Below are 24,309 nucleotides of genomic sequence, written 5' to 3' on the forward strand. Positions count from 1 at the left end.
TCTAAAATGAAGGAAAAGAAAGGCTAAAATGAGCACAATTTTTATTAGACTTTGTTTTATTTAGGAGCAAGTAATATAAATTAAATTTATTATATAAATCTTTCACGGATGTATGAATCTTATTCAAAATGCATCTCTCCCAACATCTAATCCAGGTTTTTACTTGGAATTGCTAGTACTTGGCCAGGTTAAATGATATGAAAATCTTTCCAAAGGAGTCCATTCCATTTTGAGGTACCTCTAATTGTTGGCATTGCTTTCTTATATTAAAACAACATCTAAATCTCTTTGACTTCTACTAGTTTTTCTAGCCCTGAAGACAATAAATATAGACCTGTTTCTTCCAAAACTAGTGAAGGATCTATGAGTATGTGTAGGTATATGTTTTTAGGAAGTGGTTAATTGCAATCTATAATTTAACATATTAAAAGTTACCTGAGATTAAGAGAGACTGTTTTATTTGCCTGAAATAGTAAGTAGCAAGAATAGATAATTCTGAGAAGTCAAATGTCCTATCAACTCTGTAATAATGATTGTCCATCAAGTGAATTAAGAAGAAAGTGAGGGAAGTCTGGCATGGTCTGTTTTTGGTAATATATTTTGATGTATTGTGATCATCATTTTCTTTAACAAATCTTTAATAATATTATTTCAATAATGTTTCCTTGAATTTTGCAGGAATTGTATAGAGTTGATGAAATATAGCACAAAAACTCCTCATTCAGGAATTTCTTTCATCTAGGAATTAATATTTGACTACATTGTAGAATGCAAGGGATTCCCCTTCTTATAAACATTCTTCATTTATTTTTGTACTAATCCTGCTTTTCAACTGCTAATTGATTAATTTTATTCCATCTTCTTTATTCTACCACACTATTTGTCAGAGAACAAAATAAAAAGGGGGGGGGAAGGTTTCATTCTTTTAATCATCAATTATTTTCATTCTATCCATCCAAAGAAATGCTCCTTTTTCTAATTCTCCTTTTTCTCAGTATAAATAGAAATGATATTATTTTAATCATCATCAGTATTTATCCCCATTTCATTTTGTTTTTGATACTTCTGAACTTATACTTACAGTATTGTGCCTCTTCTATACTCATTTTTGTAACCTATATTTACATAAAAAAAAAAAATCTCTTAATATCCATCTCACCCTTCCAAAGATCCATTCCATATAACAAGGAAAGTATTTTGAGAAAATGGTCGAGTAGTTAAAACAAATTCCAGGCTCTCCAAATTTCCTCCATAAATACATAGAATATTGGCTCAAAATAAACATAAAGTAGCAAAAATAAAGTATTGAAGTATTTATCCTACTAAGATATCTTGAGAGAACCTTAGGAAGCACAAGAATTCATGGGCCTGAGGTTTATAGATACCTCCATGATAACTTTGCAGAATGAATATTTTAAAGAATACTAAAAAATGTTTTAAGTATTCTTAAGACAGTCTTCATTATTAAGGTAGTAAGAAAGAATGGTTTAGGCTAAATTGATTTTTAAAAAATTGAAAAAAAGTAAAGGATCAATTATCTTATGCAAATAGAACATGAAAAGAATTTATAAACAAGATGCTAATTCAGGTGAAGGTCAGGTAATTCTGAAATCTTCAGTTAATCTGAGTTAAGGAGGAAACGACATATACATCTAAAAGTATATAAAAGAAATAGTAGGAAAAAAGGACAGAATAAGGTTAGTAGTATTAGAGTGGTGGGTATAATAAGAAACAGAAGGGTGAAGGGAGAGAATACTGTAATAGCAACAGGGAAAAAAAAAAGATTAGAACAATACTGGCAAAAATAGGATGGAGGGAAATTCACAAATAATAACTTTGTGAATGGGGTTAACTGTCCCATAAAATAGAAACAGAATTCTTAAACATCAGAATCCAATAATGCATTATTTACAAGACAAATATTTAAGAATGAAAACTATACACAGTTAAAATGGAGGGTTGAAGTAGAATTGATTATGCTTCAGCTGATAAAAAAAAGTGCAAGGGATGCAATCTCAGATAAAGTAAAGCCTAAAATACTTTTAATTAAAAGAGATAAACACATGTAATTCATTTAATTTTTTTTTAATATATATGATTTTAACATATTTGACATTTATTGGACTACCTGCCAACTAGGGGAAGGAGAGGGGGGGAAAGAGGGAAAATTTGGAACAGAAGGTTTTGCAAGGATCAGTGATGAAAAATTATCCATGCATATGTTTTGTAAATAAAAAGCTTTAAAAAAAGAAAGAAAGAAAATCACAAACTAAAAATAAATAAATAAATATGAATAAAATATATATGCTATATAATTTGGTAAATATATATTCAATATTGCCATTGCTTCATTTTCTATGGTACATTTTATCAAAATGTAGTTATTGTGTTTATCTCTTTTCCTCTCAGAACTAGATAAATCTAACCAAAAAAAAATAAAGAAGTCAAAGAAGTGAAAGTTTTGGTAAGCTGGATATAATATATATCTATGGAAAATTGAATAAGAATAGAAAGGATTACACCTTTTTTTCAATGGTTCATGCTGTCTTTATAGAGATTGATAATATATTAGGGCATAAAAATTTTATAGTTACAAATAGAAAAGCAAGTATTGAAGTTATCTTTTTTAGATCACAGTAAAATAAAAATTATATTTAATCAGCGACCACAAAAACAAAGATTAAAAACTAGTTGAAATTTAAACAACCTAACCTTAAAGAATGAATGGGAAAAAGAACAAATCAGAGAAACAATAATTTCATTAAAAAGGATACAGCAAAAGTATTAATCAGAGGAAAATCTATATCTCTAAATGCAGACCAATGAATTGGATGTACAATTTTTAAAAATCCAGATAAAGGACAAAATACAAATCTCCAGTTAAACACTGAATTGGAAATCATAAAAATTAAAAGGTGAGATTAACAAAATTGAGAGTAAAAAACCTATTTAATAAAAAACTTCAAAGTTTGTTTTAAGAAAAAGAAAGGATAAACTATTGGTTAATTTAGTTTTTATTTTTAATTAGTATTAAAAGTGAAAAAAGTGAATAATGAAGATGAAGCTAAAGCAATCATAAAGTTATTTTGCCTAATTACATGCCAACATTTTTTTTAACATTTTAAGTGAACTGCAATAATATTTATAAAATTAAATTACCCGGATTAACAGAAAAGGAAATACAACATATAAATAGACCTATTTTAGAAAAAGAAATTTAACAGTCAAAAATGAGTTTCCTAAAAAAGAACACCAGTACTAGATAGATTTATAAGTGAATTAAACCAAACATTTAAAGAACAAATAATTCCAATATTAAATATATTATTTGAAATGATAAGCAAAGAAATGATCCTACCAAACTCTTTTTATGAAATGAATGTGATAGTAATACCTAAACCAGGAAGAGTAAAAAGTAAAAAAAAGAAAAATAGCAATAAATGTAAAGAAAAAATAGCAGAAATTAATTAATACTTTAAAAAAAGTAAGTGAATATCTATAGGGTATCACGATAATGTATCATTAAACCTCCCAATAACTGTGAAGGTAGTGGTAAATTTTTATATTTCTTCTTTTGATTAGTGTTTATTCTTTATAATGTTGGAGCATTTTTAAAATTATTATTTCATGTTTCTTTCTATTTTAACTGCTGCATTCATTATGTATATTATTCTCTTGGATCCATTTACTTCATTCTGCATTATAGCTAATAAATTTTTTCTTGCTATTCTACATTCATTATATACTATTTCTTACAGCATTATAATAATTCCATTTCACTTATGTACCACTAATTATTTTGCCATTCTGTAATAGACAGGCATCTACTTTGTTTCATATCTTTCCTATCATACACACACAACACATACACACACACACACACACACACACACATATATACACAAAAGCATTGATATAATATGTTAGTGTGTATGGCTTTTAATATTAAGGTCATTTATCCATGTAGATAGATACTGGTCTAAGCCTAATTCCTTTCTGACTACTTTCTAGTTTTTACAAGTTTTTTTTTTTTTTTTTTCCTAAAATGAGCAAATTTTTGCTACATGATTTATATTTTACATTTTATGAAACATGAAGTTATGGTCATTATTTCTGATTCTCCCTTCTCTTATTTGTTTCATTGATATACTCTCTTTTTTTTTTTAATCCAGTATTAGAACAGTTTTGATTGCTACTGGTCTATAATATAATTTTTGTATGGAAGGGCTGTTCTCCATTCAAACTTGCTTCTTTTCATTCTTACTCATGATATTCTGAATCATATTTTTTTCAAATGATTTTATTTTATGAAGTTTTTGATAATTTTATTGGTATAATATTAATAGCATAATTAATGTTCCATAGCTATCCTATTCCTCACAATCCCTTGCTCCTTGTATTCTCCTATACACTTAGAAGTTTTTAGTGTGGCTCTCTGCTAATAGCTTAAGCCCCCAATGATGATATTCTTTTAAATTTAAAAGGTAATCCCTTATAACTTATTTCCACTAGTCACTACCAATCAGATTAGTTTTTAGATAAATTTTTTTACTTTAGAAGATATAATCATGACCATACAAATTTACTTCCCTAACTTGGGAAGCATACTCCTCCCACACCCTTTGCATACTTTAGCCTCTGAGAAAGAAAAGAGGATTAAATACATAGGTGAGTTTGCTTCCCAGAGAAAACAGTCCTAGTTCCAAGTTTCTCTCTACCTCTTATAAACTCGAGACTAAGGTTTCTTGGCTTCTCAGGGCTACCATACTGGATTTTGTGCATTTATGTATTTTATATATAGCTGTAACACTAACTAAAATCTCAGCTGGAAAGTTGCCTTTTTTTGCTCTTGATCCCATGAAGATTATTTCTAGCACCTGAAATAGAGAAAGGCAAACGATACAGAATAAAAATAAACAATTTCATGCCCATTTCTTGGATTCTGTGAAAAAGACATGAAACAAAGACCCCCATAAGAGTTTTGGTAAACAGTTATTTATTTTCTGTATATATCCAATGAAATAGCTTTAGAAAGAGAATGAACAGTTCAGTCTCATCAGTTTTAAAGACTCAGATAATCAATGAGACTTTATGATGCTCACTAGCAGGCCATGTAGCAAGCTCCATGTTACTGAACTGATCATGTCCAAACCATCCTGGGTAATACTAATTTAGGGAGCATAGACTTTTTTATTATAATGGCAGTCTTAAAATAAGTATTGAGTATTCCTCTAGCTATTTTAACTATTATTTCTCTGAGGAATACTTCATAACTGAATATATATATATATATATATATATATATATATATATATATATATATATGTATATATATTATATAATCTTTTTTGTGCTTTGGAAGGTTAATCTCCAGATATTTTATACATTTGGAAATGAGCACAAACTTTTAATTTGGTCCTTTTGAAATATTAGGAACATGTCAGATAATGCAGTGGATAAAGCTCCAGGCCTGGAGTCTGGGACACCAGAATTCAAATCTTGATGCAAACATATTCCTGTATGACTCTAGTGACATCAATTAATCCTTTTTGCTTCAGTTTCCTTATTTGTAAACTGACATGGAGAAGAAATTGGCAAACAACATCAGAAGCTTTTCAAAGAAAACCCCAAATGGGATCTTGAAAAGTCAGACATGACAAATAAATGAATAGCAAAATGATGAATTCTTAAGATTAAATGGTCACTTTTCCCAAGCTTAACATAATTTTTATTTCTATAATTACTTTTTTCTTGTTTATGAGATTAAATTTTAGAGTCTCAATTTCTCACATAGCTTACTTAATTTTTTTAAGAAATGAATTCATTTTTAAGGCAAGCCAATAATTTGTAAGCTTCTTTGCTTTAGGTAAGATTTTGTTGTTATTTCTCTACCTATTTGGGTTAGGCCTAGAGAGTTCCAGCAGATGTCAGGATAATTGAGTACTCTCAGTATTTTAGCATGGGTTTCATGCCAGAATTTTACTATATTTTACTTTTCTCTAGTTGGCTAGTAGTATTCCCATTATAATATTCTTTTTGTTTTTACCCTTAACTGATTCATTTTCAAATAAATTCTTGTTGACATATCTTTCTACTTTGGTTATTGAATTTTTTCATACAAGCATTACTCCTTAACAAAAAAAAGGATTAACATGTGAAAATTATAACATGGGTGTAACAACTCCAGCATAATTAATAAAACAAGAAATTATTACAGAAAACTTTGGTGTATATGGATGATTAGACATTACAACCATTAAAAACTTATAAAAACCTTTAGAATAAATTAATAGACTGTAGAAAATCACAAGAATCCAAAAGATACCTTAGAGAGCAAACATGACTTAAAAAGCTAACGCATCCAAGGGCAGCTTCACTTTTTAATTTAAACTTGTTTTCAAAAATTTATAGGGAAATAGGATAGAACATTATGAACCTTATTTCCTCATAAAGCAGATAAAAATAGTGGAAAAACTACTTTAAGTAAAGTTTGGCTACAGACCTAAAGCTAAGCAGTCATCCCAAGAACATTTATGGATCAAATGAGTAGTAGAACATATATTTTTTTTAAAAATAGACAACATAATCTATAGGCTTTAATCTATAGGCTTCCACCCAATTATATTGATTTACTTAAATAATCTAAACATATTATAAGGGTATTCTTAACATTAAGGGAAAGAAGTAGGGTTTTCATGTGATATTTCACAATAGACCACTAATCCTAACATCTCCTCCTCTGATTCATGAGTTCTTTCTGCATTCTATATTTCTTTCTATTTTTTTTTATGGCTTTTAATTTACCAGATATATGCAGGGTAATTTTATAGCATTGGCATTTGCCAAACCTTTTGTCCAATTTTTCCCCTCTTTCCCCCTACCCCCTCCCTCAGATGGCAGGTTGACCAATACATGTTAAATATGTTAAAGTATAAATTAAATACAATATATGTGCAAAAAGAATCAGACTTTGAAATAGTGTACAATTAGCCTGTGAAGGAAATAAAAAATGCAGGCAGACAAAAATAGGGGTATTGGGAATTCCATGTAGGAGTTTATAGTCATCTCCCAGAGTTCTTAAGCTGGGTGTAGCTGATTCAATTCATTACTGCTCTATTGGAACTGATTTTGTTCATGTCATTGTTTAAGATGTCCACATCCATCAGAATTGATCATCATATAGTATTGTTGTTGAAGTATACAATGATGTCCTGTTCCTGCTCATTTCACTCAGCATCAGTTCATGTAAGTCTCTCCAGGCCTTTCTGAAATCATCCTATCGGTCATTTCTTACAGAACAATAATATTCCATAATATTCATATACCACAATTTATTCAGCCATTCTCCAATTGATGGGCATCCACTCAGTTTCCAGTTTCTCTCCACTACAAAGAGGTCTGTCACAAACATTCTTCTGCATTCTATATTTGAAGGAAATGCCCAGATCATGCCATCCTAACTTTATTCTTTGTCCAGCTCTGCTTCTGGCTTTCAAAACTCCTTTACCATAGGTTCACTTTTTTTTTTTTTCTTCTCTCCTCCCCAAATTTTAAGCTCATTTTTAAAAATTTTGTCTTCCACAAGTCAACAGTAATCTTCTTGAGGGCAGGAAACATCATTTCTTTTTGCTTGACTTAATCTTTTTCATCATATTGATGAAAGATTTAGCAAATAATAATGACATCCTGATGATTAAGATCAGGTAAAGTGTCACCATAAAAATTTATGTCTGCCAAAAGAATTTGCCATCTTCACAGAAAAAAATCTAATGAAAAGACCAAGTTGACAAAGGAATTATTTATGATGCTTGAGGTTCTCCAAAATATTTGTTTATGGCCAACATTATTTTGTCTGCATTAAGCCCAGACCATCTTAGAGTCTCCTGGATGAGATCTATAACCACTTACTTACATAGCAAAAATAAACAAAAAAACAAGTAGATGAATGATGCCTGCTCACTTTGTGTTTATGTATGTACATATAGTATATGTGCATATTATATATATATATAAAATGAGATAAGTATTAAAAGATGGACTTTTGTTTCATGTAGAATTTTTATCCATTTGAAAATAGACAATGATGATTTGAGGCCAAAATTATATAGAAGGAATATGATATATTGCCTTTAAGAAATTACAAATTATTTAAATTGCTCCTGAATTTCTCCCTGAAACAAAGTCTTATTGTTAATGTCAATATTCTTCTATATTGTTGTATGGCTGAGTCATGGAGTCATGAATCATTATAATCTCTGAAGCCATGAAAATTAATATCAAATAAAGGACAAGAAGACATTATGGGTGTAAATAGGCTGCAATGCATTATAAATAATTAGATTTAGAATAGAAGAGCATATAAATACACAAATGAAAAGAATGTGGTAAAATCAAAGAACAATGAGGGATATCCCATTTGCTCTATTGGTATCCTCACCATGCCAACAGAAATTGAAGGGAGCTCTAGAAAGTTAAATGGAGATTCTTGTGAATTTACAGAAGAACTTGGATGAGAGTCACTGAGAATGGGCAGTCACATGCATTAGTCATAATCTCTATTAATCACCAGGAGTTAATGCCTTTCTTTATCTTTCATTTCCCTTTTGAATAACATGTACTTTCATATTTATTTCCATTTTGAAGGATTTATATCCAGAGATTTGGAACAAGATTTTATTTAGATTTTTCCCTTGTGAATGATTCAGTGTTTCTACTATCTTTTTTTTTAGAACAGTGTTATAGTCCATAATTTCTAACCTTCTGAAGTATCTAACTCAGTAGGCATATGTATTCAGCATTATATCTTCACTTTTTTCAGATTTAAGACCTCATTAACTTTGTTTGCTCTAAATAATATGTATTTATATCTATCTATCTATCTATCTATATATATATATATATATAAAAGGAGGAATTTTATAAAAAATAGAGTTTTACAAGATATATGTATGTGTGTATAGATATACACACATATAAACATATTATACATATATACACATATTACACATTATTATCCACACTATATATCTAGATATATAGGTGCATGCATATATACACATATACATGTATGTATTATATGTGTATTACATATATAATATACATGATGTGTGTATATATACATATATATAAACACATAACCATACACATACTCATGCATACATCTAATCACACACGTACACACACACACACACATACATACACACACCCTTTCCTAGAATGGATATCAAATATTTCAGTTTTCTCTGAATAAGTCAGTAGAGATATTTAACTTGCCTCTAGAGCACAAACTGCATTCCTAAGTTTGTCCCTAGTAACCTTAGTTATAAGATCCTGAAAGGAGTTTGGGAACTTAAAACTCCTTTCTCTAAAGTAAGATAGCAGCTTGAGTTAGTTTGGTTGAAAGAGTGGAGAGAGAGTATTAAGCCTAGAGTCAAAAAGAGCAGAGTTTAAAACCAGCCTCAGACTTACTATCTGTGTGACTCTGGACAAATTATTTAAGCTCATTTTATCTCAGTTTCCTCATTTGTTAAATAGAGATAAAATAATAGTATCTACCTTTTATTGTGAGAATGAAATGAGATAAAAATTGTAAATTGTAAAACATTTAGTCCAGTATCTATCACATAGGACTCTTATTAAGTTAGAGTGTCTTATTGAGTACACAATAGAGTGTCTTACTGAAACAAATGAGGAAAAATATGTTAAACTGAAGGAGTAGACTTTTCTCCACTCTTGCCTGAAAGTGAGAAGGTGACAAACAGAGAATGAGGGAGCCAAAAGGAAAATGATTCTGCTGATCTTAAGCTAAGTCTTGCCCTTTGCTGAAAGAGAACACAGTCACCCCAGAAACTAAAAGAACAAGTCAGAGACATTCAAGACAATTAGTCCTGCTGTAATGCCCAGAATCTGGTACAGTCTGGCAGCTATAGCCCAATTCATTTCAGCAGAGTTCAGCTACAATCTATGAAAAATTAATTCCCATGAGCTGTGGAGCAAGCTCATCCATCATGAATGTGATCAGTTCAGTCCCTACCCCCCACACTTGGTGAGAAAACTCCCCAGAGAAAGGGCATTAAGTCTCTACAATCCCACAAGTATGATTTGCTTTGGCCTCTTGTGTTCCCTATAAATGTGCCCCAGGACCACTGTATTTTCAATTCATGATTACTCATCTGCCCTTCTTTCCAAGGATGCTTTGCATATTTTTAAAGATTGTACCCTTGGTATGGGAAGAAATGCTTTGTGACTATTTTTCTGGTTATCCTGCTTGGAAAAAATGCTTTTCTTAAAGTCCCAAATCTATCATTTATTTTTTAAGGGTAAAAACATTAGGAAGGTTTTATAATCTAGTAGAGCCATATATAAAGTTATGCTTCTAGGGTGCCAATGCTTAGTGGAGTGAGCTTTATGTATCAGAGTATGATTATGTCCCTGTCTATATATATATATATATATTCATGCTATATGGCAGTCAAGTATGGATTTGTATACAATATTCCATGTGCATAATATTTGTCCTTTGCAAAGATGGAAGGAGGCATATTTCTCAAGTTTTCTCCAAGATGAGTCTTCTTTATCATTATTATTAAACAGTGTTTATTTATTTGTTTCTTGTTCTTTTCATTGAAAATACAAGGTGCAAGGAGTTTCCAACACCACTACTTGTCTTTTCTTCCTCCAACTCGTTCTGGAAGAACTATCTTTCTTGCTGTCCCTCCCTTGCTTCATGTATACATGCCATAATTCCAGAGAAAAACAGTTCACTTATTCCTCCTCACATGGTTTACATCCTCCAATTAGCTCCAATAACTAAATATTAATCACTAAATTCCAAGTGCTCAAAAGAAAATATGAATGTATATCCTTAGTTCAATCATTTTCTATCAGAGAAGCTAACACATCCATTAAATATATATAGAAGATACCTAATATAAATATGTTAGTTTGTTGAAGATAGCTTAGGAATTAAGAATACTTGGTGGGACTTGAGCTAAGAATTGAAAAAAAAAGGAAATCCTTAAGTTGGAGTTGACTATTCATTTTTTATTTTAGTATAAAACCATATTAATGGGAAGAGTATTGGAAAAGTATCAACAAGTAACCTCAAGTGCAAAAATAAATAAAGAATAGATATCATAAAAAATGAAGGCAACTTTTTACAATGGTAAGGAACTGGAAACTGAGTGCCCTCAGTTGGGAAATGACTGAATAAGTTATGGTATATGAATGTAATAGAATATTATTGTTCATAAGGAATGATTAGCAGAATGCTTTCAGAAAAGTCTGGAGATACTTACATGAACTGATGCTAACCTAAGAACCAAGAGAATGTTGTAAACAGCCACAACAAGATTATGTGATGAACAACTCTGAGGGATGTGACTCTTTTCAAAAATTAGGTGATTCAGGCCAATTCCAATGAACTTGTGATGGAGAGCCACTTACATGGAGAAAGAGTACTGAAGGGAATGAATGTAGACCACAGCATAGTATTTTTACCTTTTTTTGTTGTTGTTGCTTACTTGCTTTTTTTGTTTCTCATTTTTTCCCCTTTTTGATCTGATTTTTCTTTTACAACATTAAGTGTGGAAATATGCATAGAAGAATTTCACATTTAATCTATATTGGAATATTTGCTATCTAGGGAAGGAGGGAAGGGAGAAAAAATTGGAACAAAGTTTTGCAAGGGTAGATGCTGAAAATTATGTTTGCATATATTTTGAAAATTAAAAAAAGCTATTATTTAAAAAGAATGAAGGCAAGAACATTGTGGCATTTTAGGATTATATATATATATATATATATATATATATATATATATATATATATATTTTCTAGCTTACTATGTATATATATATATATATATATATATATATATATATATATATATATATATAATATAGTTACCTTTTCTAATACTAATACCTTTGTGTATTCATTGAAATAATGAAGCATTGCAAAACCATTTCCTATATAAATTCTTCTAAAATGTGTCAGGATACAATTAATAGAAAGAGGGACAATAGATGACACAGTGGGTAGAGCATTAGTCCTGAAGTCAGGAGGACTCGAGTTCAAATTTGACCCCAGACACACAACACTTACTATCTGTGTGACCCCAGACAAGTCACTTAACTGCTATTATTTTACAAAAACAAAGAAAGATAGTTTTCTTCTCAAAAAGCTTACAGTCTGATAGGGAGAGGCAACACACAAAAGGAAAGCAACTAACTGGGAAAGGAGACTAGGGGAGATCAGAGGGTTCCTGATAGGGTGACATCTTGTTCAACACAGTTGAAATCAAGCATATTATTACTTCTCCAAAGGAAGACATTGGAACAATTTTATTACTCCATCATGTACCTCTCCAATCAGAGAGAAGAAAACGGAGAGGGAGGTAGGATCATTCAAGGTTAGAGATACCAGTGAGGATGAGGCTGGAGGAGACTAACAACCTGTGAGGAACAAACACCTTGTTTCCTTGAACTGAAATCAGATAGAGTAGCAGATGCAGAGTGAGGTGAATCTAGGACCCTATCCATCCATTAATGATTAATTGAACTGCAGCAAAGAAACAAATTGTAACTCAATATTACAACCAGTTCTTTCAATTAATCATAGTTTATGCTTGAAAATAATTCAATCACAAACCATATGTACACCCTCCTTCTGTTTTTACTCTCATTTTCTTCTCTCCTCCTCCTTGTACCTCAACCTACCCCCCACAGCCCCTAAAGAATGCTCATTGAGAAAAAAAAAATATGTGATCACCACAGGACAGGCTGGTGACTATGTGTATTTATAGTTAGAGCCACTTCATTCTTAAAAATGAAGCAACTTCCATTTCCTGTTGTGCAAGTTAATAGTTTTTCCCTATGGGTAAGGATCTATTTCTGTGGCCTTCTTGCACCCAGCATAGAGGAAAACAAATGACTTTCTAATTTGCACATTACTTTCAGCATTTTGTGTTTCAAATACTTTCCCTATTAGACCATGGATGCTTCACATAAAATTTTTTCCCATTTTTGTTTCCAGACAGAAAATATCTACTGGATGTATCAGGTCAATGGGCTGCCACCAAATACAGTACCACCAACAAATGTACCAGCTAGGATTGATTGCATTAATAAGAACCTGAGAACCATCCCAGTTCATCAGCGCAACTTCCTCCATGAAAATGCTAAATTAATCACCACAGGGGTGTCTTCAACTATCAAAGGTGCTCCTTTGGTTTTAAGAAAAAAATAAACTATTTTTTAAAATGTATCATTTGTTCTCAAAAGCAATTATATTATTACCATCATTTTCTTTGTATTTTCATTTTTAGTACCTCTAGGGAATAATAGACACAATATACCATAGTTAAAAAAAAAAAAAAAAAAAAAAAAACTTCTTTACTTTTGCTTGCATGTTAAACGATGAAAATAATAAAAGCATCATTCCTCTAATATATGTTTCACAGGTAGGTTGGTATGTGCATATTTTGAAATTGACTTCAAATATCTAAATATAAGCATCTGCTAACTTTTAAAATATAGGAATACATTTATAGTCAAAATGAAAATGAGTTTCAGTGAAAAAGCTGTTTCTTATACTGATGTTGCTTTAAAACCTCAATTTCTCATATTGATGTAGCTTATGAACCTTTAAACTTTAAACATAAAACTAACTTATTACTAAGGAATGGATTGCTATGCAATGTGAAAGATTTTTCATTTTTCTTTTTTATGTTTTGCATATGTTGCATTAGTTTATAAAAAGCAATTTAAAAATTAGTATATCTAAAATGTATATATGTATATATAACTACATAAATTTATTTTAAATATACCCAAGCTCATTTACAAATGGGACTGGGACAAAGTGATATATGGTAGGGATTAACACTAAAAGATTTGGAGGAATAGAAAATGCTTCCCATATTTGCTTCTCACCATCCAATGGTAGGACAAAAAGGCAATATAGAAGATACCTCTGGCTCAATCATTGAGTAACATTTTATAATAGTATTTCACATAATGATGACACATTTGGAGACCTATACTAACTAATAGTGCCACAACTTAGAATTATGTTAACATTGTAACACACAATTAAATATGTGTAAATATGCTTAATCTACATAATATCATATATGATGTAGCAGTTAAAACTATCAACTATTTAAATTCTATGAACTGACAAAAACAAAAACAAAGGAATAAAAAACACTTGGTGTTTACTGGTTGCATTCCAATACATTCTGTCCTTCCCCCAAGACAGTTAATTTGAGTGTACTGTATAGATTTGTTGAATACTTTTTCTTCCTCCTGTTCTACAGTGGAATCATGACATTCATGAGAAAATCTTCATATCAGGTCTGAGATCTGTTAAGAAAGCTCAATTGCTTTTGCTCAGCATATTCTTAGAATGATAATTGCTTTTGCTTTTAGATTTGGGATGTTACTATAGTAATTCCCAATATTTAAATGGTGTTAAATGTCTTTATATTGTACCAGCTGAGAAGCATGATTGCTCTCCAATCTGCAACATTTGAGTGCTTTAGATAAGTATGCATAGAATACAGGCAATAAACCCTGTATTTCTGAGGAGTTGGAGATAGGAATGGGAGGAACTGAGCTTTCTTTCATCAACTCATTCAAGTTGCACAGTTCTGAAGCTGCTAGATATGACAACACAATAAAAAATGGATTCAAAACAATGGTATGAAGCTTTTTGTTTCAAATGTGTTTAACAAGAAGATAGTATAGATTTATTTTATTTCAAATAGAAAAAGAAGTCTCATGAAACAGAAGTTTACCAATCCAACAACAAAGAAAGATCAGAGGATTTAGGACTGGCATGAGATGGACCTTAAATATGATCCAGTTTAGGTTCTTCAGTTTGTGAATGAGGCTAATGAGGGAAAGGAAAGGGGGAACCTCATTTCTTGGCGCAAAGATCCTATGAGATGCAGTCTCCCCTGTAAAATGAATTTACAGGCTCGAAAACCTAGATTGGTAAATAAAAGGTTTGTTATAGGGTTTGGAAGTAAAGTTAAAGTCTAGTTAGTAAAAAGTGAAGGTAGAGATAAAAGGGCACTGGAAATAGGATTCTAGTGGACAGAGATCCTTGGCAGCCAGACTTCCATGTTAGGAACCTCTGTAAAGAGACAGCTCCAGCTTGGCTCTTTTATAATGAGAGATTTAGCCAAAGGGGTCTGTGGATGGTGTCCCAAGTTGGCTCAGATCAGGGTGGGGGTTATGAGAGCCCAGATCTCCTATTGGAATTCAAAGGGATGCTTTTGACAGGATTTGTGAATCAAAGGTCCTAGCTTCTTGAATTGATAATGCATCAGCTAGGAGGGGCTGGGAATCAGAAAGGAATAAATCCATCTGAAAGGATTAGTTTCTTAAAGGGAGCACAACCCACATCATACCCTGAAAGGATTAGGTTCTTAAAGGGAACACTATACACATCAAGGCAAGTTAAGTCCTGAAGAGAGAACTGGTTACCCAAGTCATGTAAGGTCAACTGAGCCAGGATTTGAAGTCCAAGTCCTTTACTTCAAATGCAGGTGTGTTATTCCTTAAAAGAAAGCCATAATGGGCTTACTAAGGAAAACTAGAATCTCATCACCTAAATCTTTGTTCTTTGACTGTAATAACAATAATTCTTTCCTATAAGAGAGGCTTCAGATGTGTTAAAGAAAACTGTTACTCAATTTATCATAGGTTTTAAAGCACTTCTTAAATGTGCTGAGTTCATGTATAATTTGATCCAATTAAGCAAATGTTTTTTTAGAATGTGTGAAAGGTAGATTATTGTTCTAAGCACTGGGGAAGACACCGAGAGGAAAAAAAGACAATAATGAAAGTTTTTGCCCCCACTAGGGCAAAAATATCCTAAAATGCATAAATATATAAAAACAAAATATACAAATGAGGACAATTTCTATAATTCAATGTAACCCTTGTTTCAGAAACTTTCATAACATTGATGATCAAGATACACTCTTTCTTGGTAGTTCTGTGTTCCTCAGAAAACATGAGGAAACATGGACTATCTTTATGATATTTATATTTGCTCTGCACTTTCAAATATATAGGTCACATTTTTTATAGAGGAATTTTGTTAAAAGGAGAAAATCAAAACAAAGACCTTTGAATAAATAACCATTAGTCCTTCAAATGTATTTTTTAAAATCTAGTGCTTTCTGCTATTTGAAAGCATTTGTTGGTGATGGTGGGTTTGAGGGTGGGAAGGTCAGGAAAACAAAATATCTATTTCCTCTACCCTCTTAATAATGTCTTCTATTTGAGTATATTCTCTTCTTCAAAACTGTAGGTATCCCTGATTGTTTTCCATCCATCAGTTTCTTAAACAAAATATAAAGAATAAGTTCCAGAATTCTCTAAGTTTTCATTTCCATCTTTCTCATTCAGGATCTGAACAAAACTTTCTGAGATCTTCTTTGTCTGAGTGTTATCACTCCTCTCTCCAGTTTTTTTTTTTTCTCTTATTTTTTTCTTTTTGTCTTCATAAGTTAGCTACTAATTCTTCCATAATATATGTGATATAGTATGCTCTCACACAGGAAGAACCATAGGTTTATTTTCTATGTAAACAACATTCATTCTCCCCAGAACTTACTGGAAGAGAAGAAAAGAAAAATTTCTTAGCAACTACTACAACTAAATTACATGTGAATGTTGTTTAAAATTATGCAGGGTAGTGATAATGAGATCATTACTGATTTGGAGATTTAGAAGTTTCCTAGAGAGTGTGGCATTTGAGATAGACTTTAATGGATGGGTAAGATGAGAGGTTGAAAGAAGAATTCAATATAGGTGTTATCTACTCACTCTAAAATTCCCATAGACTACTAGGATTCAATGTAGGAATGACATGAATGAAAAAACATAAGATTTTAAATCACATCCTAGATGTGAAGAAGAAGAAGAAGAAGAAGAAGAAGAAGAAGAAGAAGAAGAAGAAGAAGAAGAAGAAGAAGAAGAAGAAGAAGAAGAAGAAGAAGAAGAAGAAGAAGAGGAAGAAGAAGAAGAAGAAGAAGAAGAAGAAGAAGAAGAAGAAGAAGAAGAAGAAGAAGAAGAAGAAGAAGAAGAAGAAGAAGAAGAAGAAGAAAAGAAGAAGAAGAAGAAGAAGAAGAAGAAGAAGAAGAAGAAGAAGAAGAAGAAGAAGAAGAAGAAGAAGAAGAAGAAGAAGAAGAAGAAGAAATAGTAAAGAAATGAAGTATAGTTTCTTGTACAATGATTTCCTGGTTCCGCTCACTTCACTTAGCAGCAGTTCATGTAGGTCTCTCCAAATTCTCTGAAATCATACTGCTGATTGTTTTTTATAGAACATTCATGTATCATAACTTATTTAGCCATTCCCCAACTGCTAGGCATCCACTCAGTTTTCAGTTTCTTACCCCTGCAAAAAGGGCTGCCACAAACATTTTTTTGCATATGTGAGTCTCTTTCTCCCTTTTATGATCTCTTTAGGATATAATCCTGGTAGAAACCTTGCTGGATTAAAGAGTACTCACAGTTTGCTATCCCTTTGGGCATAGTTCCAAATTACTTTCCAGAATGATTGGGTCACTTCATAACTCCACCAAAAATGTATGTGTCCCAGTTTTCCCACATCCCCTTCAACATTTGTCATTATCTTTTTCCTTCATCTTAGCATATCTATAAGGTGTATAGTGGTACCTCAGAGTTGTCTTAATTTGTATTTCTCTTATCAATAGTGATTTAGAGCACTTTTTCATATAAATACAAATGGTTTCAATTTCTTCATCTGAAAAATATCTGTTTGTATACTTTGACCATTTATCAATTGGAGAATGACTTAAGTTTTTAAAAATTTCAATCAATTCCCTATATATTTTGATGTCATAATATCTTAGCTTCTTTTGAGTGTGTTCTCCACTAAAAGTCCAGGCTCTTCTTTTTCAATTCAACTGCTTCCCCTGCCTCCCAAATCATGTATTTTTGTACTTTGAGTGGTTAAAAACAAAAATGACTTTAATACTTTCTCCTACTAAATGGATTCTTATTCAGTGCATCCCATGTTCTAGATAACCAATTCAACATGTTTATTTAATAAATGAGCAACCAAAGATATATAGAAGTGAAATAATTTAGCCAATAGAACACAGATATTAAGAGGATGAGTGTGAATTTTGACTTTGGCCCTACAACTCTTCATTACATCATGCCTTCATCATTCCTAACAGAATATTTCATTAGTTTTCAAATTATTAACCCTTTCTCAAAAGTCTTTTATGTACAATCTGCCAAAGTGATATTCTTTTTTTTTTTTTTTTTATTCATTTTTCCAAATTATCCCCTCCCTCCCTCCACTCCCTCCCCCCGATGGCAGGTAATCCCATATATTTTACATGTGTTACAATATAACCTAGATACAATATATGTGTGTAAATACCATTTTCTTGTTGCACATTAATTATTAGCTTCTGAAGGTGTAAGTAACCTGGGTAGATAGACAGTAGTGCTAACAATTTACATTCGCTTCCCAGTGTTCCTTCTCTGGGTATAGTTATTTCTGTCCATCATTGATCAACTGGAAGTGAGTTGGATCTTCTTTATGTTGAAGATTTCCACTTCCATCAGAATACATCCTCATACAGTATTGTTGTTGAAGTGTACAGTGATCTTCTGGTTCTGCTCATTTCACTCAGCAACAGTTGATTTAAGTCTCTCCAAACCTCTCTGTATTCCTCCTGCTGGTCATTTCTTACAGAGCAATAATATTCCATAACCTTCATATACCACAATTTACCCAGCCATTCTCCAATTGATGGACATCCATTCAACTTCCAGTTTCTAGCTACAACAAAAAGAGCTGCCACAAACATTTTGGCACATACAGGGCCCTTTCCACTCTTTAGTATTTCTTTGGGATATAATCCCAATAACAGCAATGCTGGGTCAAAGGGTATGCACAGTTTGACAACTTTTTGGGCATAGTTCCAAATTGCTCTCCAGAATGGCTGGATTCTTTCACAACTCCACCAACAATATATCAGTGTCCCAGTTTTCCCACAGCCCCTCCAACATTCATCATTATTTGTTCCTGTCATCTTAGCCAATCTGACAGGTGTGTAGTGGTATCTCAGTTGTCTTAATTTGCATTTCTCTGATCAGTAGTGATTTGGAACACTCTTTCATATGAGTGGAAATAGTTTCAATTTCATTATCTGAGAATTGTCTGTTCATATCCCTTGACCATTTATCAATTATTGAAAACATTTCATTGAATTAAAAGAAAAGAAGAAGAAGAAGAAGAAGAAGAAGAAGAAGAAGAAGAAGAAGAAGAAGAAGAAGAAGAAGGAGGAGGAGGAGGAGGAGGAGGAGGAGGAGGAGGAGGAGGAGGAGGAGGAGGAGGAGGAGGAGGAGGAGGAGGAGGAGGAGGAGGAGGAGGAGGAGGAGGAGGAGGAGAATGGTTTGGTTTCCTATAAATCAGGGTCAGTTCTCTATATATTTTGGAAATGAGACCTTTGTCAGAACCTTTACTTTTAAAAATATTTTCCCAATTTGTTACTTCCCTTCTAATCTTGTTTGCATTAGTATTGTTTGTACAGAAACTTTTTAGTTTGATGTAATCAAAATCTTCTATTTTGTGATCGATAATGATCTCTAATTCTCCTCTGGTCATAAATTCCTTCCTCCTCCACAGGTCTGATAGGTAGACTATTCTCTGTTCCTCTAATCTATTTATTATCTCACTCTTTATGCCTAAATCATGGACCCATTTTGATCTTATCTTGGTATATGGTGTTAAGTGTGGGTCCATATCTAATTTCTGCCATACTAATTTCCAGTTTTCCCAACAGTTTCTTCCAAATAATGAATTTTTGTCCCTAATGTTGGTATCTTTGGGTTTGTCAAAGATTAGATTGCTATAGATGTACCCAAAGTGATATTCTTAAAGCACAGGTCTGATCCTCTCTTTGCCCTAATGGAAAAATTTTAATGACTTCTTAATGCCCCTAAGACAAAATAAAAGTTCCTCAATTTGTCATTTAAAACTCAAAACAGATTGATACCTGACTCTTCCTTTCTGTCTCTGTCATTCTGTCATTTTGTTTTTCTCTCTCACTATTAGTCTCTCTTTTCACTCATTCATAGACACACACACATACATCTACTCACCCATCTTTCTGGTTAAATTATATTAAAGTTATTTTAATACACATTGCTTTATGAATCAAGTTGAAAGAAAAAAAAATCAGAGCAAAAGGGAGTGACCATAGCATGTGTTGATTTATATTTAGCCTCCTTAGTAATTTTTCTGGATGCAGTTGGCATTTTCTGTCCAAAGTCTATTGGGATTGCTTTGGATCACTGAACCACTGAGAAGAACCCAGTCTTTTATAATTGATCATCACATATTCTTGTTGTTACTATGTATAATGTATTCCTGGTTCTGCTTGTTTTTCTCAGCATCAATTCATGTAAATCTTTCCAGGTATTTCTATATTCTGTTTGTTCATTTTTTTTTTTTTGTACAATAATATTTCATTACCGTTATGTACCATAACTTGTTCAGCCATTCCCCAATTGATGGGCAACTACTCTTTTTCCAATTCTTTGCTACCACAAAAAGAGCTGCTGCAAACATTTTTGCATATGTGAGCCTTTTTCCCTCCTTTATGATTTCCTTGGGATACAGCTCTAATAATTGCATTGCTGGGTCAAAAGGTATGCGCAAAAGGTATTACTTTCCAGAGGTTGGATAATTTCACAATTCCACCAACAATACATTAGTGTCCCAGTTTTCCCACAAAACTTCCAATATATCTCTATCTTTTCCTGTCATTTTAGCTAATTTGAGAGGTGTGAAGTGGTATTTCAGAGTTGTTTTAATTTGCATTTCTCTAACTAATAGTAATGTATAGCATTTTTATATAACTATAATGGCTTTAATTTCATCATCTGAAAATGGTCTGTTCACATCCTTTGACCATTCATTAAATGAGGAATGACTTGTATTCTTATAAATTTGACACAATTCTTTATATACTTTAGAAATGAGGCCTTTATCAGAAATAGTGGCCGAAAAGATTTTTGCCCCAGCTTTGTATTTCCCTTTTAGTCTTGTTTCTATGGTTTTGTTTCTGCAAAAACTTTTTAATTTAATATAATGCATTTTGACTTTCGTAATGTTCTCTAATTCTTCTTTGATCATAAATTCCTCCCTTCTCCAAATATCTGATAGGTAATTTATCACTTATTTTCCTAATTTGCTTATGGTATCATCCTTTAAGACTAACTTATGTATCTATTTTGACCTTATTTTGGTATGGGCTATGAGATGTAGGTCTATATTGAGTTTCTGAAATAGTATTTTTCAATTTTCCCAGCAATTTTTGTCAAATAGTGAGTTCTTATTCCAGAAGCTAGCTTTTGGGGATTTATCAAATACTAGATTGCTATAGGCCTTGATTATTATGTCATGTGTATCTAATCTCCACTCACCCATCTTGTTCACATATTCTATAGTACAGCCAAAATTGGTTTACTAGTAGTTCCTCACTTAAGACAATCCACTCTTCACCTCAATATCTATGTTCAGATTATATTTTCTGCCTTGCCTTTTGAAATTTCAGGGTTTCTTCAAAGCTTAGTTCAACTATGATTTCCTACATAATGCCTTTCTTAAACACTTTCTTCCCTCCCACACAGTTACTAGTTCGAACTCCAACCCTAAATTGCCTCATATTTTGAATATCTTTTTAAGTTCCAATATATGTACATGTTGTTTCTCTTCCAGGGTCAGGGACTGTTTTGTTTTTATTTTTGTATTCTTAGAACCTAGCACAGTGCTTGACACATCATTATGTACTTAATACATACTTGTTGGTTGATTGATAAGAATTTTTTCTCGTTCAAATTTCTAGAAGCTTTTCAATTTTAATGATAAATTTACTTCTTAGATAACAAGTTCTTATGAATATCAGTTCTAGATCAGTTTTTTTAAGAGATATTCCTCTAAGTGGTTTGTTCTTTGTATTAGAAAGCTTGAAATTTCTTGCTGTAGGTAAATGATCATAAGTAACATGTAATTAAATTGTGATTTTAATTTTTTAAAATTGCTTGGTATTCCCCATGAAAAGGAGACATCTTGTTTTTTTTTATTTAAAATTCATCAACTCATTATTATTATTTATATTTCTTGTGGATGTTAGATTATAGAATCATGAAAACAACAGCAACAACAGCAGCAATGACAAATATATTGTGGAAATTATGTAGTTTTTTTTATCCTTATTTCATTTATGTTTATTTTCTTCTTGCAAATTGTAGACTCCAAGTGGTCACATACCTTATCTAATTATATTTTATGCAATGTCTAATGAATTATCAACACTCAGAAAATGCCTGTTTATGTAATATGGACTTGTTTACTGCTCAGACTTAGAAAAACACATTGAATAATCATGACCTTAAAATGTCTCATTTCCTACCATTGGATGGCTGCTAAGAAAATAGAGGGATGTGTTGAAGTTTTTTCTCCTACAGATGTCTTTACCTTGGCTTTCTCTAATGATGGATGCTATTAAAGTTCTTCAGACAAGCAATTCTATCCCCTGCTCTAACCTTAAAAATATATATATATATATATATATATATATATATATATATATATATATATATATATATATATATATATATATATATATATATATATATATATATATATATAGTATTTGTAGTTTGGCAAGCATAATATCTGAAGATAAACCAGAAAGACTTTCAGTAAGTATGTGGTTATAACATATTTCCTGCCTTTCCCCCCTTTTAGTGACCTGGATTTGATTTAAAGATTAATTTGTTCCATTTATTGAGACCTTTGCCACTTCAAGGTAAAAAGAAAAGAATGACTTGCTGAATTCTTTAAAGGATTACTCTGAACAAAAATATTTTAAAGAAAATTCTAGAGTCCTGAAATAACTTGACTAGTTTTAATGATTTCTAGCTATTTTTCCCCTGACATTTTACAAACTAGAATGAAAAAGTGAATATGAATTTCCCTCCAATAAAGAGTTGATTTAAAAATAAACAAACTACTATATAGTGTGGAGTATCTATGGGAAAAGTTCTTGTTTCTTCATCCCTTTGCCTCTTTTGATTATATGTTGTTCTACATCTATCCTCTGACTCTTCTTCTGCTGACCACAAACAAGCATCCCATTCATCAGGAATTTTCACTTGTGAAGACATAAACTTTGTCTAGTAGCTTTCCCCCCTTTCAATGACAAAATCTTACCAAAAGTTTTCTCCTCTGTGTCTTCCACTCACTCATCTCTCACTTTGTCAGGTAGATGGTAAAGTGGATATAGCCCTGGGTTTGTATTCAGGAGAACTCATCTACCTGAGTTCTTACTACTTGCATGATCTCTGGACAAATCATGTAATATTGTTTGCCTCAATTTCCCCATATGTGATATGAGCTTAAGAAGGAAATGGCCAACAAGGCTAGTGTCTTGGAGAAGAAAAGGGGAAAAAAAGGATCACAAAGAGAAGCATTGAAATGACTGGAGAGATTGGAATCTCTTAATTCATATAGAGCCTTTGAAGCTACATAGAGCATCTATCTATCTGTCTATCTGTCTTACACTTTATAACATGTATGAATGAGAGGCAGTATGACACAACAGGCAGAGAGACTGCAAGTGTTAAAAGTCCCAGAGGCAAATAGCTTAACAGAGACTCTCAAATGCTATAAATTGCAAAAGAAACAAAATTGTTAATCCATATAATGGAGGAAGCTTCCAAGCTTGGAAATTCTTCACATCAAGGAAATTGCAGTTACAACAATCCTAACACCCACCAAAATGTGCTTAGCACTTCTAGGAAAGTTTAATTACCCAGGACAACAAGGACAAACACAGCACACAATCAGTGCAGTAGCTAACACACTTACTAGCATAAGGAAAGAGCCAAGCCTTGGCTATTTCCTTATTTTTTACCTAGTAAAAGGCAAGAACAATTATGATAAAGATAACAGAAAAAAAACAGCTGGACTATGTGCTGTGCTATAAAACAATAGTAATAATATCAGTAATAATAGTAACAAACTAATTTTATGGATATCATCTTCTTAGACATTTCCACCAATCCCATGATGCCAAGGGCTGTTTATATTACCAAAATTGAAGTCTTTCAGAATAAATTACAAGTTTTTTTTTTTTTTTTTTTTTTGTTTTTTTTTTTTTTTTTTTTTTCATGAACCAATGTTCCCTAAGATGGTGAAAATAATGGCTTTGGAATTCACCTTTTAGATTATTTTTATATA

General features: G+C 31.8%; 1 protein-coding gene across 1 annotated transcript in view; it reads left to right on the top strand.

Moving 5' to 3' along the window:
- Positions 1 to 13,249, top strand: part of CFAP47 (cilia and flagella associated protein 47) — a 781,966-nt gene extending 768,717 nt beyond the window's left edge. The window contains exon 54 of the mRNA XM_074302067.1: positions 13,036 to 13,249. Within this exon, the coding sequence (XP_074158168.1) occupies positions 13,036 to 13,248 (213 nt within the window). The 3' untranslated portion in view covers position 13,249. The remainder of the gene's footprint in view (positions 1 to 13,035) is intronic.
- The last annotated feature ends 11,060 nt before the right edge of the window (positions 13,250 to 24,309 follow it).

This window comes from Sminthopsis crassicaudata, chromosome 3 (genome assembly GCF_048593235.1).
Source record: "Sminthopsis crassicaudata isolate SCR6 chromosome 3, ASM4859323v1, whole genome shotgun sequence".
In the NCBI taxonomy this organism is placed as follows: Eukaryota; Metazoa; Chordata; class Mammalia; order Dasyuromorphia; family Dasyuridae; genus Sminthopsis; species Sminthopsis crassicaudata.